Source organism: Hippocampus comes, unplaced genomic scaffold, assembly GCF_001891065.2.
Source record: "Hippocampus comes isolate QL1 unplaced genomic scaffold, H_comes_QL1_v1.1 scaffold109, whole genome shotgun sequence".
Lineage (NCBI taxonomy): Eukaryota > Metazoa > Chordata > Actinopteri > Syngnathiformes > Syngnathidae > Hippocampus > Hippocampus comes.
The window spans coordinates 545,058-561,167 of NW_017805274.1; the positions used below are offsets into that span (position 1 = coordinate 545,058).

Sequence of the window (16,110 nt, forward strand, 5' to 3'; positions counted from 1 at the left end):
AAATGACAACCGGATCGATATTTCATATTTATCAAACTAACTAGTGAAAATGTCCTTCGATTTTGTCTTTAATTTCCGATGTGAGCTTTCGGGATTCATTTTATAAACGTATTTATGTCTTTCTGACAATACGGCACAGAAGAGGGAAGGCTGAATACTCGTTTGGCTCTTTTTTTTTTTTTTTCACTCGACAGAAGTTCTCGCTATTAAAAAAAAAAAAAAAAAAAAAATTAATGGAAAAAAACTCAAACTAATCCTCGAGCTAATAAAAAAAAAAAAAAAAGAAGCATTTTGCCCAAAAATAAAAACTCATACAAGCTTATCTTTGGAGATCCATCTTCGATTTAATTTACACTGCTGACATGTTCATTTGTATGTTGGCAAAGTGACAACAAGAAACTCATCGCAAGATGCTCTCCCACACTGAGCCGTAACACATCCACTCCAATCGACATCCCTCTCGACCAACCCAAATCATTCCACTTTAAAATCAAGCCGTCCTTGAATCCGATCTCACGAAAATGACAAATTCAAAACTAACATCGCCCTGGTTCGAACGGGCCCTTTTCGATGGATTGTTGCCGTGTCATTTCCCGCCTTCGTGTCAAAAGCAATTTGACTCCCAATTTGTACCCGTTCTGTCCAATAGCGCCCGGCCGTCTTTTTCTCCGCCAGCTTCCCGTGAAGTCTGCGCGAAAGGGGCTACCGTTGATCTCAAACATCTGCTGGCGGCGGGATGAAACAAATTAGACGGCGCCGCCCCCGAGCCGGAGTCCGCTTGACGCGTTGTCTGCCGGCACGCGGCCCGGCGGACCAATTCTCCCCCCCCCCCCCCCCGATGCCTTGTTGCTTCGTCAAGGTTGTCTTGAAAAGATGCGGCCTGACGATGAATTAAAATCATGTGGTACCCCGGCGGGGGGGTTCCGAACGACTCCACTGAAGGTCTTCATCTGCGCTCGTACCTTGGCTCCGGGCGCACTTGGGCGCCGTCTGTTTGAATGACTCGCTTGGCTTGTGGCCGGAGTGCTCGTTGTTAAAGACTAACAAGTGTGCAGATTTGCGCGGTCTGCGTCATCCGTATCCAGCCCGAGGCAAACAAGCCACTTTCATATGAAAAACAAGCTCGCTACCACTCGTCGGAGACATTTACCCACGGCGCTGTAACCTTTATTAACTTTATTACCTCCTTCATGCAACTTTGGGAGGTAATTATTTTCAATTTGCCTCAAACTGGCAGTCGAAATAATCAGGTTGGAAACCGTGGAGGGTTGCTGCTGCTGCTGCTGCTGCTGGAGCAAAAAAAAAAAAAAAAAAAAAAGTTATATTTGGCTAACCTGGAAAATAAGCATCTTAAAAATCCTAACACAGCATAGCAGTCATTTGTTCACAAAAAGCGACTTAATGGCGGACACAAGTCACAAAAAGCTGACCGAAAGCCTGAAGCCGGCCACAAAAATGCACAAAACAAAATCGTGAGTTCACAAAAGCTGCTTGAATGCTGTCACCAAAGTTATTTGTTGACAAAAAGCAACTTGAGTGACGGACATCGGTGGCGTGAATTCAAATTCCAGGTTGTTTTCCTCACAAAGTGCTCCTCGAACAGAATTCGTTCTTGTGAAGTACAATTTGTTCGACCTCCGAAAGCAGTTTTTCCCATAGGAAATCATGGAAATGAGTTTAATCCGTTTCCAAGCTTTTAAGCTTTGAATGTAAAAAGATGGACACCCTGTCTTGAAACAAAAAGTGCAGTGGAAATGGTTGACTTAGCCAATTTGATACTGCTGTGCAAGATCCATAACACGCCTATTTTCATACTTTTGACTAATACTGCTTATTTCCTTTCTTAAATCCACTGTGATCCGCATTATTTTATTTATTTTATATTTTTTTTAGGAGGCCAATGCTAATATTTGCTATCAACATAGTCCACTAGCTGAATAAAGGACCAAATTGTTCTGTGGTCCTTTTTTTTTTTAGCATACGAATTTAAAAAAAATTAAGAAATAAAAACATGACTTTGCCCTTTTGTACTTAACAACAAAGAGAAAAATCATTGAAAAAAAAAGCTGCTTGTGGTTTTTTTGTTGTTGTTGTTCGGGCGACTGCCTTGTGATATTTGTCACATTTGCTCACGTCATCAAACGATCTCCTCGCCCTCTCCTCTTCACCCCCAACTTTGACTCTTCTCCTTCTTTTTCACCTGCCGATCACCTCAAACGCACGCGGATGCATTTGCCTCTCAGCGCAACAGCGCACGTTGCTCATTAAAACCTTTGATCCCTCCTAACAAGCGTCGTCGTGCTGCACGGGTGGGAAAAAAAAAAAAAAAAAAAACACCACACTGCGAGGCGGCCTCGCACGCGCCGGCCGAAACATGGCATTCCATATTTTTTTTGTTTTGCTGCCCTCATTTTGTATCCGCCCCCCTGTGAGTTTGTCATGTATTTGTCTTCTCATTCAGATGCTCCCACCACCACCACCACCCCCACACCCACCACTGCCACCACCTCCACCTTCATCACCACCTCCTCCTCCTCCTCCCTCCACCCCGAAGCCAGTCAAGGTACAGTATCGCCCTCATGCTGCTCGCTTGCGGATGATACCGCGCGCACGCCGTTTGCTCGGAGGGGGATGTTGCTGCTACTATGCCGGCATCGTAAAACCTTTTCGAACGGGCGACGTCGCATTTAGTTGTTCAAGTATAAGCAGTTGAATAGCCCACGCATAAAAAGTGAATCCCAATCATCAATCATTTTGATTGCCTCATGATCATGATGATTACTCACTAATTTCAAACATTTAGGATTCAGCAAAACTCGACTTGAAATAAAACTTGAAAGAACAACCAGTAAATACCTTCGTAACAAAGTCAAATAAAACATGAAAAGCATTCAAGCAAAAAAATAAATAGATAAATAAATTTCCACGCATACATTCTTTATCCTCTGCGAGGTACACCTAATATTGCTGCAGTGGCTTTAAAAAAATGTGGCAAAAAGAAGAAAAAAAACACGTCATTTCTTTGCATTCTATGGTCGACGTATGATTTGGGAAGAGTGCAATACTGGTTGTTTTTTTTTTTGTTTTGTTTCTTTGTTTTTTTGGAACGGATTAGTGGCATTTCCATTCACTAACATTGTCAAAACTGATTTAAGATATTTTACTCTAGCATGACAATGAAGCTTTGATTTTTTTATTTTTTTTTAAACACTTGTATGAATACAATCCAGATCAGAAAAAACCATGTGCCTTAAATCACAAACTTAAAATCTTGAGTGCTGCAGCAGACTTTTTCAATTGCTGTTATTTCCTACCGGAAGAGAAAAAAAAACACAAAAAGATTTCAAATCTGAACAATTCCATTAGAAATCAAACTCCAGGCTGTTATGAGTGCAAAAAAAAACATCTCGTCGCTTTCTTCATCAGCCCGAGCTGTGTGCGCAATCAAAAGCCTCACTGACAGCTCGCTCGATTGGAACAAATCTCACGAGGCCGGCGCGAATCACGGCCATTGTGCTGATCATGATGATTACTCACTAATTTCAAACATTTAGGATTCAGCAAAACTCGACTTGAAATAAAACTTGAAAGAACAACCAGTAAATACCTTCGTAACAAAGTCAAATAAAACATGAAAAGCATTCAAGCAAAAAAATAAATAGATAAATAAATTTCCACGCATACATTCTTTATCCTCTGCGAGGTACACCTAATATTGCTGCAGTGGCTTTAAAAAAATGTGGCAAAAAGAAGAAAAAAAACACGTCATTTCTTTGCATTCTATGGTCGACGTATGATTTGGGAAGAGTGCAATACTGGTTGTTTTTTTTTTTGTTTTGTTTCTTTGTTTTTTTGGAACGGATTAGTGGCATTTCCATTCACTAACATTGTCAAAACTGATTTAAGATATTTTACTCTAGCATGACAATGAAGCTTTGATTTTTTTATTTTTTTTTAAACACTTGTATGAATACAATCCAGATCAGAAAAAACCATGTGCCTTAAATCACAAACTTAAAATCTTGAGTGCTGCAGCAGACTTTTTCAATTGCTGTTATTTCCTACCGGAAGAGAAAAAAAAACACAAAAAGATTTCAAATCTGAACAATTCCATTAGAAATCAAACTCCAGGCTGTTATGAGTGCAAAAAAAAACATCTCGTCGCTTTCTTCATCAGCCCGAGCTGTGTGCGCAATCAAAAGCCTCACTGACAGCTCGCTCGATTGGAACAAATCTCACGAGGCCGGCGCGAATCACGGCCATTGTGCTTGATTATGCTGTTCGATTGGATTAAAAGCAATGCCTCTCTGCGCCAGGGGCATTGATTGCACCTGGGCGCCGGGCGTCGAGGCAGTCGCACGGACTCCCTCGTCGCTACCGACGGCCTGATTGACTGTGAGATTCGCAAATGATTGCGCTCGTGTGCCTAATAAGTCCCTTGGGAATAGCAGAGCCACAAAATAGAAAGCCATATTTGAAAAAAACAACAATTTTGGGGGCGGTTATTTGCTCGGCTGTCGGAGGGCAGGTGGGGGCTTTACTTTTCTCATTTTAGTCAATGTCAAAGGTAAAATTACATTTTACTTCGAGTTCATAATGACTTTGAAAAAAAATAAATAGCAAATAGAAAGGACTGTTGTCTTTTTGAATTTTTGGTCACCGCTCATCAAGTGGAGAATTTTCCCAGATTGAGATGTGACAGTCGGGCTCATTTGCATAATGTCTCCCCACTCACAAAAAGATTATTATAGTTCACAAACTCACAAAATACAGACTCGACAATTACATATATTAAAAAAAAAACTGAAACTAATTCTACAACTAATAAAAAAAATCAACAAAAAAAATACACATTTTTCAATGAGTAGAAACTAATAAAAAGGTTATTGTAGTTCACAAAAACTTACAAAATACACACTCAACAATTACATAGATTAAAAAAAACGAAAACTAATCCGATAACTAAATAAAAATTATGAAACATCTTTGAAAAAGTAGAAACGAATAAAAACTAACAAACTTGTTCTAAAAACAAATTAAAACTCACTGAAGTAATAATAAAAAATAAAAAAAAAAATTCTAAATGAGATCAAAACGAGCTGTAATGAAAAATCTAAATCATCATTTCCCTGCCCATGCCCTCGAACCACACGAGGGGAAGTTCCAGAGCCACTTTCAAGCGACGGCATGGATTTTAGTTCAATATCCGGTAAAGTCGACGACGTAAGACGACAGGTCCGCTTCACTCCTCGTTGAGTGCAATTCCACGGCTGTGATGATGAAGCGCTGCTCCCGCGATTGAAAACCCAATCCGGCGGTTTTGCTTTCGTCTTTATGGGTGCGTTTTTATCCGCACTGTGGGTGAGTCGTCCCCGCTCGCCTCCAGTGCAGTGGTCGTCATGGTAACCAAACCCATCCTCGAGTACATGCATTGGCTGAGACGGGTTTTCTATTGACTCTTTCGACCCAATGATCGTAATCTGCTTGTATTGATTGATTTTTTTTTTTTTCTTCCCTCTCATGCTTTCTCGTCACATCCAATTTGAGTTCCTCTCGGGGACGTACTGTATTACTGACCAGTCTCATCACCATCAACGATATCTCAGCATGGGGCGGCACTTTCTCCAGAAAGCTTTTTTTTTTTTTTTGTAGGCGCAAGTAATCACCGTATCTAATTGAGTGTGTAACGTATGCCATTATAGCCGCGGTGGTCAAGCAGTGCTCATCCAACCCCAACTCATCCTGACCTCTCTTGAAAACTTTCAGACAAGTGACGAAATGCAAATCACACTTTGCATCAATTGAAAAGCCACTCTGCTGCTTTTTCCCCTTTGGCCACCAGACGCTTGCACACGATAGACACCTCAGCTCCTCGCAGAGGATAAAGAAAATGTTCATTGTTGGATTTCTCAGTCTGTGTTTCTGCATCGTTTGTATTCGAGGGGCAGTTGCCTTTCCCATCGTGCGGTAACATTAGCGTTAAGCTAGCGGACGAAAGGCTCGGCTATGCGTGCATGTTTTATCTTTAATTTGACAAACTTTAACGAGGACTGGCATGAAACTTTGAAGCCTTTTTGAAGGATTGCTCGCCGCTTGTGAAATGAGTTGAGTACACTGCAACTGCATCGTATCAGAAATTTGGGGCTGCAAGTCAAAGCAAAAAAAAAGCCAAAAAAAAAAACAATCGACCAGATTACAGCTGGTATCTCAAGGCGCCACTGTAAATCCTCAAGACACAGCAGCCATGTGATTTTGTGTCCCAAGCTAAAAAAGGCAAATTAGCAATCTGCGCCGGCCCAAAGGAAAGCGAGCCTCCCGTCCGATGTTTTCCGCGGGAAGCCAAAACCATTTACACTTTCTGCCAGATGTCCTGTCCTTACGCGCCGCTACCAGGGGCATTCTATTATTCTGACTGTGTGTATGGATTGAAGGCAGCAGCGGGCTCATACGGCCATAATACACTCTGCCAGTTGATTTCATTTAGCCACAGCGGGGGCTTCACAGATCACAGACTGCCAAATGAATCTATCAGAGTGCTATTGAGGGTTTTTTTTTTCCATCACTTTCCCATTAGACAGACAAAATGGAGCACTTTAAAAATCTATACAACCCCAACACTTGGCCCCTAAGTGCGTCTCCGTGTGCAGGTGGCTGGGGGTGGAGGTAAAAACATTGGGAAATGTCAAAATTATTGCCTTCACACATCTTTTATCGCCGTGGCCGTGCCTCCAGCCATTAGGTCATGACAGGCATTTCCATTTACGCCCGCTCCCCGGACCGGACACGTGGCCTCACACTCCGATGTCCACTTGCTGTCCGTTTTTGCCTTTACGTTCATTTGCGTCAAAGAAATTTTCTCCTGAGCGGGACGGGGGCTGTAATTAGCCTTCTAGTCGACTCTTCGAATGTTGCGCATGATTCAAGGAGTGATGCCAGTCCGCATGTTTTCTTTCTACGAGTACTGTCTAGTGGCGGGAAACTCAACTCAACTTCACGACAAGCAGCAGTCTGGCCGATTTCTGGGTAGAATTCTTAAAATAAGTTTGCTGTCAACCTAAACATAAAACAGAAAATAACACGTGTTTTTAAAACAACCACGTAACTTTGCCTTTTGCTAGCTTAATGCGAACCAATCATGGAAAACGCCATAGAGCAGCTAACAAATAGCATCGGTGTTGGAATGTCATAACCCTGTAAGTAACACACTTGAACACACACTGTGGAGCAACACATGACGACAGGCAATACCACAATTCTCCCCGGCATATATTCTTTGTCTTCTGTGAAGAGCGGCCACAAATTACCGTGGCTCATTTCGCAGCTAAGACGTCTCCATGCGCCGTATATGTTTCTGGCTGTATGATTGTACCTCCCCCCGGTGGCCACGGCATGCATACGAGAAGGAGCAGCACAATGCCCATTGAATGCAAGCAAATTGTGGCAAAAACGTCATTTCTTGCCCTTCCTACCTTGCAGAATTCCATTGAAACTGCAATTTGTCCGCAGACACGGTACATATTTTTGGCACCGCGCAACCACCCCCGGCGGAGTTGTCTTCATCGGGATTCATCCCTCGTGCGATCTCTCGTGACCTCCCCGCCCTCTCCCCGCCAGCCCGCGCCGTCGACACAATATGATAAATCATCGCCTTATTTAGCAGCCCGCCGCGGCAAACAATGCGCTTTAATTGCCGGATGAAGGAAATAGATTATGAATGTGCGTCCGATGCAAATCAGACAATCTGGAGGTGAGCCGGCGTCGCGTCTTAATTGATGGAAGAGCCTAAACGAGGCTGATGAAGCAATTCGCCGCAGTCAGGAAGGTACAAATAAATATCTATTGCCTTTGTCAGGGTCTCCAATTGCATAAACACCATCTGGCGACAAAAGGGGGGCGGGGCGCTTCGCACGCTTTTCCCGTATCAAAGGCGAACTTCCTGTGAAGGATTACGCCCTCCTCTCTCACTTCCAACCCCCCCATCCCGAATCCATTTTCAGATTGGAGTCAGTCAACTCCAACTGATTTGATGAGGATAAATTGCAAGCGGCCAGCGTGGCTTTGCGCTATAGCGGCGCAATGGAAAACGTTGGTGTGGAATGCTAACGTCTTCTTCAGGTATTGATGTTTTCCACGGTGAGCTGAAAGGTTAAAGCCAAGCCCGGAGCTTCCAGCTGATCAATATCGAGAAAATACCAACAGCAAAGCCCACTTGACATTCATATGATATATCCATACTTCAACACGACAATTAAGTCGCTTGTGATTGTATCTGAAAGCTGTCCCCGAAAAAGAAATATAGTTACAGTTTTTGGAATCGTTTTCGTTCCTGGTATTCGCCAGACTAAATCGCCTTTTGCTTAAAAACTTTACAATTTTGGCAACACCATTGAAACGTAAAAACAGCAGTACACTCCTGGAAGTAAAAATAATAATAATAATAATTCATTCAATGTTTTAGTATTATTTATTTATGGAAATTTTTTTTTTTTTTTTTTTTACCAATTAATAATAGATTAATGAATTTGGGTGGATGAGTCTATCGTGACAGGACACGAGAAAGATCCCAAAGTAACCGAGTCGCTTTCTTGGAGACTTCAAGGTACCCCAAAATTTGTGAAAATGACCCCACCAAAAACGGAACATCCCAATCAGCTCCGGGATGTTAAATGGCTTTTCCGGACGGCTTGAACAAATTCGACAAAACTCACAAACTTGAGCATCGCCATCGTGCTGCTAAAAAACTTGGTATGTCATGATTCCTGAACGCAACCACCACCCCCCTCGGCAAAAATCACTCAATAGTACTGCTGAAAATTTTGAAAAAATAAAGCCCCCATGACATTGGTCAGACCAAAATTAAACAGGAAGCCATTTTGGTTGGAAGCGGCCATGACAGGTGAATTTCAGGGCTTGCTTTGGAATTTGCCCAAAATAGACATTGTCTATCTCCACGTGTATTTATTTATTTATTTGTTTATCTAGCCGGGGGGGTCCCAGACAAAAGGGGACAATTTGGTCCCTGTATGTCAATTTGTGGTGGCACATTCTTTTCAGACCACTCGCAACCTGATTTTCGAACATCAATATTTCTTCCGAGCGACAAAGCGGGTCGAAACGTTTTCCTTCGTGGGAGTTCACAGTCAAACCGCCACGACGTAGTCAACGACTTAACACCCGCCGAGCCTCCAAACTTGTAAACGGTATGGAAACAAAACCCTGGAGATAATGCCAGACATTCTCTTCTCCATCAGCAGAACTCCGCGGGATGCGTAAAACACTCGAGGAGATGGAAGGCAAATCACAAGGCCAAAGCCAAGGGGAGGAGGAGGAGGAGGAAGGTCTTTTGGAAAAGCCATCAGACGTAAAGAAGTAATCTCGCCTGCCAGCGGGGACGCCCCGGCGGCTGCTTGGCAATCTGGCGAGCGCGGGGTGCCACCTAACGCCTTCGTGCATACATAATTACGATTGGCCCGCACTTTATCGGCATGTGTCATGTCGGCAAAGGTCTCGTGCGGTGCGTGGAAACCACTCGAACGCTTTGACATACTTGAGAGCGCGCGAGCATATTGTTGAGTCCCACATGGTCCACTCCTACTGCCATTCTGTTTCCTGGTAGCAGATGCTTTCGTTTACATTTGGCCATTGGATTGTGGAGATTTTTGGGGAGGGGGTATTCAAATACGGGCATCAATTAGTCAGTTTATCGATTAGGCAGGTCCATATACAAAAGAAAAAAAATCTAACACACAGCGACGAGTGTATGTGTGTGTGTGTGTGTGTGTGTGTTTCTCGCTGCACAGCCTTTTGGTTGTCGTTGCTTTCCCTTTGGCCTGTTGTCTTTTTGTCGTATGTTCTAGTGTTCCAAACGCTTGCTTATGTTTGTTATTTGTTTTCTCCCCGTCCCTTCCCTCCTTCTCCTTTATTTGCATGCCGTCTCTCCTGTTCTGCACCTCCTTACTTCTCCTCCTCCTCCTCCTCCTCTTGCTCCACCATGTCGTCTCCTTGTGTGCTCGCTCAGACACTGCGCCCAGCACTGAACCTGCAGCTCATGGTTGGTATCTCTAATTTCTTCTTCTTTTTTATTTTTATTTTTTTTTAGGGGGGGGGTGTTTTCTCCTGCATCTGCAGCATGTTTATTAGTGTGTCAAATGATGGGACCCCTAAACCTCCTCCTTGAGCCCCCCCCCCCCCAGTTTATTTCTGTGACGCTAATTTTTTGTTGTCTGTGATATGCTTTGGTCAAAGTAACCCACTGCAAAGTATTTATGGCTCCCATGTTTTGAGGAGGCGGTCCTTCCCCTTGAGCCTCTACCCCTAATATGAACTGCTAGCGAATCACCAACTTCAGACTCTTAACTCTTTCATTCCACAACACGTACTTGTACGTCTTTTTAAAATTAGGCCCCGCCTACCAAGGACGTACTTGTACATCGAAGTTTTGTTTTTTTTTTTGCGTCAGAGAGGAGGAGGGTCTGATGCAACCTGTGAATGAGAATATGTCGTTTGCATTGTAAATCATGTAAAAAAACAAGACCAATAGGTGGCAGTGGTGCCTCACGTGCTTGAAATGCATGTTTTTACAAAAAGCTCTTTTTCTCCGTTTTTTTGCCCAGGAATCGCCATTTTCATGACACTTAGCCATTTTGTCATGCCGATTTTTGGTAGGCTCCATGTTTATATAGCATTAGGACCAAATATTCTGTGGGCCTTGCAAGATCAGTCAAAATCCAGTAAAACGCTGGGATTGAGGGGGTTGCGCCAGTGAAAATGGCTGGGATTGAATGAGTTAATAGACTGATCCTTGTTGAAAATCGACCAACTGTGCTGTGAACCGGCGGTTCGGGGATGGCGAAAATGCGCAGGTAATTTCCGCCCCGCCTCAAAGGGTTGTGTCTTTGGTTATATTTGCCTACCATGAGATGGCGGCAAATTACTTGGAGGATTGTGAAAAACGGGTTGCTTAGTAATTTGCATTGACTTATTTACTCTGGTCCGCAACGAAACCTGGAATAATGCATCTAGCGTGTACCCGATTCATATTGAATGTGCACATTTAATGCCGAAGCGGTTTTACCAACAGATTGAATCCCGGCTCTGGTCTCCTTTTCACTCTGTATGTTATATTGAGCTCAAGGCTCGGCTTCCATTAAGCCAATGAATCACGTCGGCGCGTTGAGCGGAGGCTGCGCATGTCACTCATTTGCACCCATGACTGACACTGCATCGGAGCGGCGCTGACCGCATGAGACTAGGGGAATCTTGTTGCCATGGCGATGCCCAGCATGTTGTGGTTTGAGGAACGAAGGGGGCTGACACGGAACGGCCGCCTTGTCCATTTCATGAAAGGGCTTTAAAGGGACAGAAGGTTCGAGCGGTCCACCTTAAAATAGCTCTGCCAGCAGCAAGGCCCAAGCCACACTGAATGCAACAGTATTTTTTTTTTCTGACGTTAGCGTTGGCGTTTGTTTTGGTCATTTCCAGCTGTCTTTTCTCAAATATTAAAATGGTACAGCAAAGTTGAGATCGTGGAGTATAATACTGTACTGCGGCCGAACCAGCTACGCTAACGTTAGCGTGTGTCTTTGTTTTGGTCGTCACGATTGGCGTATCCTCAAAAAAAAATAACGCAAAGTGGAGACTGTGGAGTAGAATGTTTTTATTCATAGGACACTGCGGGCCGAAAAAAACTGAGTACTGCAGAAAAGAGGAGAATGCGGCATATCATACTGCTGCAGAACTAGACATGCTAATGCTAGCGTCTGTGTTTATTTTGGTCGTTTCAAAGGTCAACGTTGACACTTACATGCCAACGTTAGTATTAGTGTTTGTTTTTATGGTCGTCTCTCGCCGTGTGTCCTCACATTCAAGGCTCTCGACTTCTTTGGCTTTGATCTGCTCACTCTTAAACAAAAGGGCACGTTAGCAGAACATGTCAGCTCGTAGGCTAGTTGACAGCAAGCTCCAAGCCGATTAATTTCCTGTCTCAGTGTTGTTTACGATGCATGCGGGTGTGTGAACGTGGCTGTCAGCAAGTGGGAGAAAGTAGTCGGGATAATTGAAGAGCGCCGCGAGATCTGAAAATGCCAGACTCAGGAGAGACCGTGCCGTATTGGCCGCCCAGCTCAGTGGGACTCGCAGGAAGACGTTTGGAACATTCGGACGCCATGACCAACAACAGCGAGGCAACATGGGTGATGAGCAAACACGCTTTCCTAATAGTTTCCTCTCGCCTCTACTGTACACTGTCTCTTAACTGCTGCGGGGTGCATTCATCTGTACTTTCACCTGCGGATGAATAAGTGAAGCGTGGTGAGTCTCTGTCACTTAAAGGGATGTGCACTCCCCACCCACCCAGTTTATGTTTCCGGGTAGAAACGACATCCAGTGGCGTCACGCCGTAAAAGTAAACATCAAACAAAGAGAATTGCACCATTTATAACATTCTCACGTGAGCCCGAGGAAAGTCTGTTTAGCTTCACGCTGACAAACAGTCCGAAACACCATTGACGTGCTAATGGCTAGCATCGATCGCCATGTTTTAAGAAGCGCATGTTTGAACACAAATGGTGAAGCAAGGTATGTAGACAGATAATATAACAATATTGCTCACAGGTAAATATTCTTTATCCTAATATTGAATTGCAGCATTAAATTGTGACGCAGAAACTGTTTAATTATTTGCGTTCGATTTAATTATTGAACTTATTCCACCCATTATCTGAACCGCTTATCATTTTTAATTTCAAAAAAATAAGTAAAACATAACAACGTCATGAGTTTCATTCATATAAAGAATTTTCGCAGTGGAATTCCAGCGAAACTCCGGCGACACAAGATAAGTTTGCAGCCTTTTAAAGAAAAGATCAAGTGATGCTACTTTATCACTTGGGCAAGTTTTTTTTTTTTTTTGGGGGGGGGGGGTTGATCCCCCAATTCTCAGCTTCCCCTCCTCTCGCGTTCCCTCTTTAAGATGAGTGGAGGGTGCTTTTTTCCCCGTGCGAAAGCCGCTCTCGCCTTCGGGGGCCCTCCCATCAGAAGAGATGGAAGGCGCATGAATGAGTTTTGCAGCGGCATGAGGATGACGGGTGACAAAGCGCTTGCGTTTCCATCTCTTGACTTAAACGGCCGTCATTGGCATGCAAGTGGAAAAATAAGTTCACCCTCTCAAGAAGTTCACTTCTGAGGAATATTCAAACATCAGAACGTGAGCGATGGGTGAGGAAAGCCTCATGTGAAGATGATTTGGGGTTTTTTTCGATGAATTTCATTTTTTGTTTTTAACCCTTAAATTTGACGGTTATTATTAATTTCCCTGACTGTTAGGTGCTGTCCATTTAAAAAAAAAAAAAAAAAAGTCAAAGTGACAACAAAAAAGACTTAACAGCAAATGACAAAAGCCTAATGTGAAGGTAATTAATAGTTTTGGTTTGTTTGTATGAATTTAAAAAAATACATTTTACTCTATTATGTTCCAATAATTTAATAACTTTTTTGTGTGGGTTTTGAGGATGGTCACAGAATAAAAAAAACTCATACTGAAAGGCGCCACCGGAAAGGGAAAATAAATTTTAAAAATCACATCAGGAGCTGACAGTCATTTTTTTTTTTTTTTTTAAGCACTGCATACGAATCATTTTGGTGCCAATCGTCACTTTTTATCTTTTCAGCGAGCAGACGCTTACGAATTTGCCATCCGCTGTCGATGCTGCCCATCTGTCGCCCCGCTTCTGCTACCTGCTGCAAATGAGACACCTGCGGGCGCTCTCGCCAACTGTTTGCGCGACATCGAAGGTGCTTTGGTGGGGGAGGGGAGAGGGGGGCGGGGGGGATATTCCTGACGAGTTGCAAAACAATCATCTCGCCGATGCCGTTCAATGGTGTCTTCCTGATGCTCAGCCCCCCCCACCCCCAATTCCTTTTCTACACGCTATTAGCTTAAACCACTCCCTATTAAGCTATAAATAAAAGATGGCTGCTCCACTTTTCAGTTGAGTAAACAAATAAGCCGCAGCCACTCTCCGAGTATACACAATATGTCTCAATGTACTACATTTGTCTCGTGACGCATCACGAAACAAAACGTTACCTTGCGTACGCAATCGCGCACGAGGATACTAACGATAGAGCTCCCCTCTTGATTCTCGCTTGTTTACGGCGACTTCCCGAAAGCCTAATTTCGGAGGCATGACGCGCCTCCGTCCGTCCTCTCAGGTGGCGCGTAATGCTCCAGTAGGCCGCATTACCTCGGAAATTACTTGGAGCCGCTGTCCGGCGCGCAAATCAAAAGGAGCTCATTTATCATCGGATCCGCGCCCGCGGTTGCCAGGCGGCGACGTGAAACGCTTTGAACGGCTCGTGCTCGGCGGCCAGATGTTTTCATTCGTTGTGATGCTTGACAAAGCCAGCGTTGTGGGTCTTAAAAAGGGGGCGTGTCGCCGGGAGGGCTTGTGTTTTAAAAGGCTGTTTGGGTTTGTGGAGAGATATAAAATGAAAAGTTGTTTGTCAGTCGGGTTGGGGCAGTTTGAACAAATTTGAAGTGGAAGTTGATGAAACTGTTCTTTCGGTTGTTAATTCATTCAAATGGGCAGGGCGGGGGGAAAAAAAAAAGACATGAAAAGTTAATGAAAAAGCTCATCTGAGAGATCGAGCACAGACTCTTGCCACGGGCTGTTTGTCGCACACATTCAAATGCAGCCACTCTTTTTTTGGGGCTTTCATTTAGTGGGGTTGGCACACTTCCTGCACTCTGGCACAGCAAGTGTCTGCCGGGCACGCATGTTAACGCAAAGCCCCTAATGTCATTTCGCTGGACGCCACAAAAAAACACAGCCTCTTTGTTTCGTCACTCTACAGAGCGTGGAAGCGGAGAACTTCATTGAGGATGTCCTACTTTGTTTTTTTGTTTTTTTAGCCACCTCTGAATCACTTCCTTACTCACTCGTCTTTTTAATACACAGCTGCACCTCGATCTACAAGTTCAATTTGTCATCCGCAACTCAGTTTACTCCCATATAAAAATGTCCAACATTTTTACTTGGCACCAGGATGTCACAAGATGGTGGCAAAGCACTTGGTTCATCTAATTGAAGCTCCTCAGTCAACTTCTACATAGTGCCTTGCCAGCAAAAGTAGCACAAAATATTTGCTCCGAATCTAGAACATCCGACAGAAATTTCCGGTCCACATTAAATTCCATTGGGCGATGTGTACCTTACTCACGGTGTATTAACACCCCCTGTTGGTGGAAAGTTGCTACTGCACTCAGGCAATGAGATTTTCCCCGTGAGCGGTCGCCAGTGCGATATGTTTGGCGCAGTTTTTTTTTTTTGCCCCCAGGATGCCCTTCCTGACACAAAACTCCGACGTGACATTTAGTTTCTGTAACTTTGCGCTCACAAGGGGGCCTCTGTAATGGATATTTCCGTCGCAGCCGACTTATAGCCAGCTCAGTGACAGCGGGATGAAAGGGTAGGTTGCACTTTTGCGGGGGTTGATAATCATACCCGAGAGAAGCCCCTCCCCGCGCAGCCCGCCCCCGACTACCATTAGCGGGACTGATGCACATCACCGCAATGAGCCACAAACTCATTTGGCCTCGGGAGCCACCGCGAGTCCTCCACGCGTCGGAATAAGTCACTCCCGAGACCACTAAAAGCCATTATTAGAAGGTGTTTATCGAGCTCGCCGTGGCCTAGATACAGCGCAATATCCCGAGAACGCTTATAGCCCATAATTATATTACATTTTGGTTGAAGACTGGCCCTGATTAGATAAATGATAAATGAGTCCATTAGGGAAAAGATACACGGTTCCTCGAGAGCTAATGGACTGTTTGGTTTATTCCTGGAATGACTTTGAATGTTTGCTTAGCTTGTCATCACAAAAAGGTGGCGGGAACACGACAAATTTACGGTCACATCTACTCAGTGTCGCCGTCCAACAAAATGTATGTTGTTGGCTTTTTTTAATGTCCAAAACACACACAAAAAAAAAAAAAATCGCTGTTTGTCCTTATTCCACACTTCACCTATTCGGCCGAAATCTTCAACCATTGTTCTTCATCATCTCACTTTCTACTTCAATTTGCCCCCCCCCCCCCACTCCTCACCC

General features: G+C 44.0%; 1 protein-coding gene across 4 annotated transcripts in view; it reads left to right on the forward strand.

Moving 5' to 3' along the window:
- cadm1a (cell adhesion molecule 1a) overlaps positions 1–16,110 on the forward strand; it is a 226,440-nt gene that overhangs the window by 202,396 nt on the left and 7,934 nt on the right. Inside the window, exons 9-10 of one of the 4 annotated variants that reach the window (XM_019869641.1) lie at positions 2,462–2,563; positions 10,019–10,051. The exons of 1 other annotated variant lie outside the window; for it this stretch is intronic. In XM_019869641.1, coding sequence (XP_019725200.1) covers positions 2,462–2,563; positions 10,019–10,051 — 135 coding nt within the window. The remainder of the gene's footprint in view (positions 1–2,461; positions 2,564–10,018; positions 10,052–16,110) is intronic. 2 more of the 4 variants (XM_019869642.1, XM_019869643.1) reach the window with 2 other exon arrangements.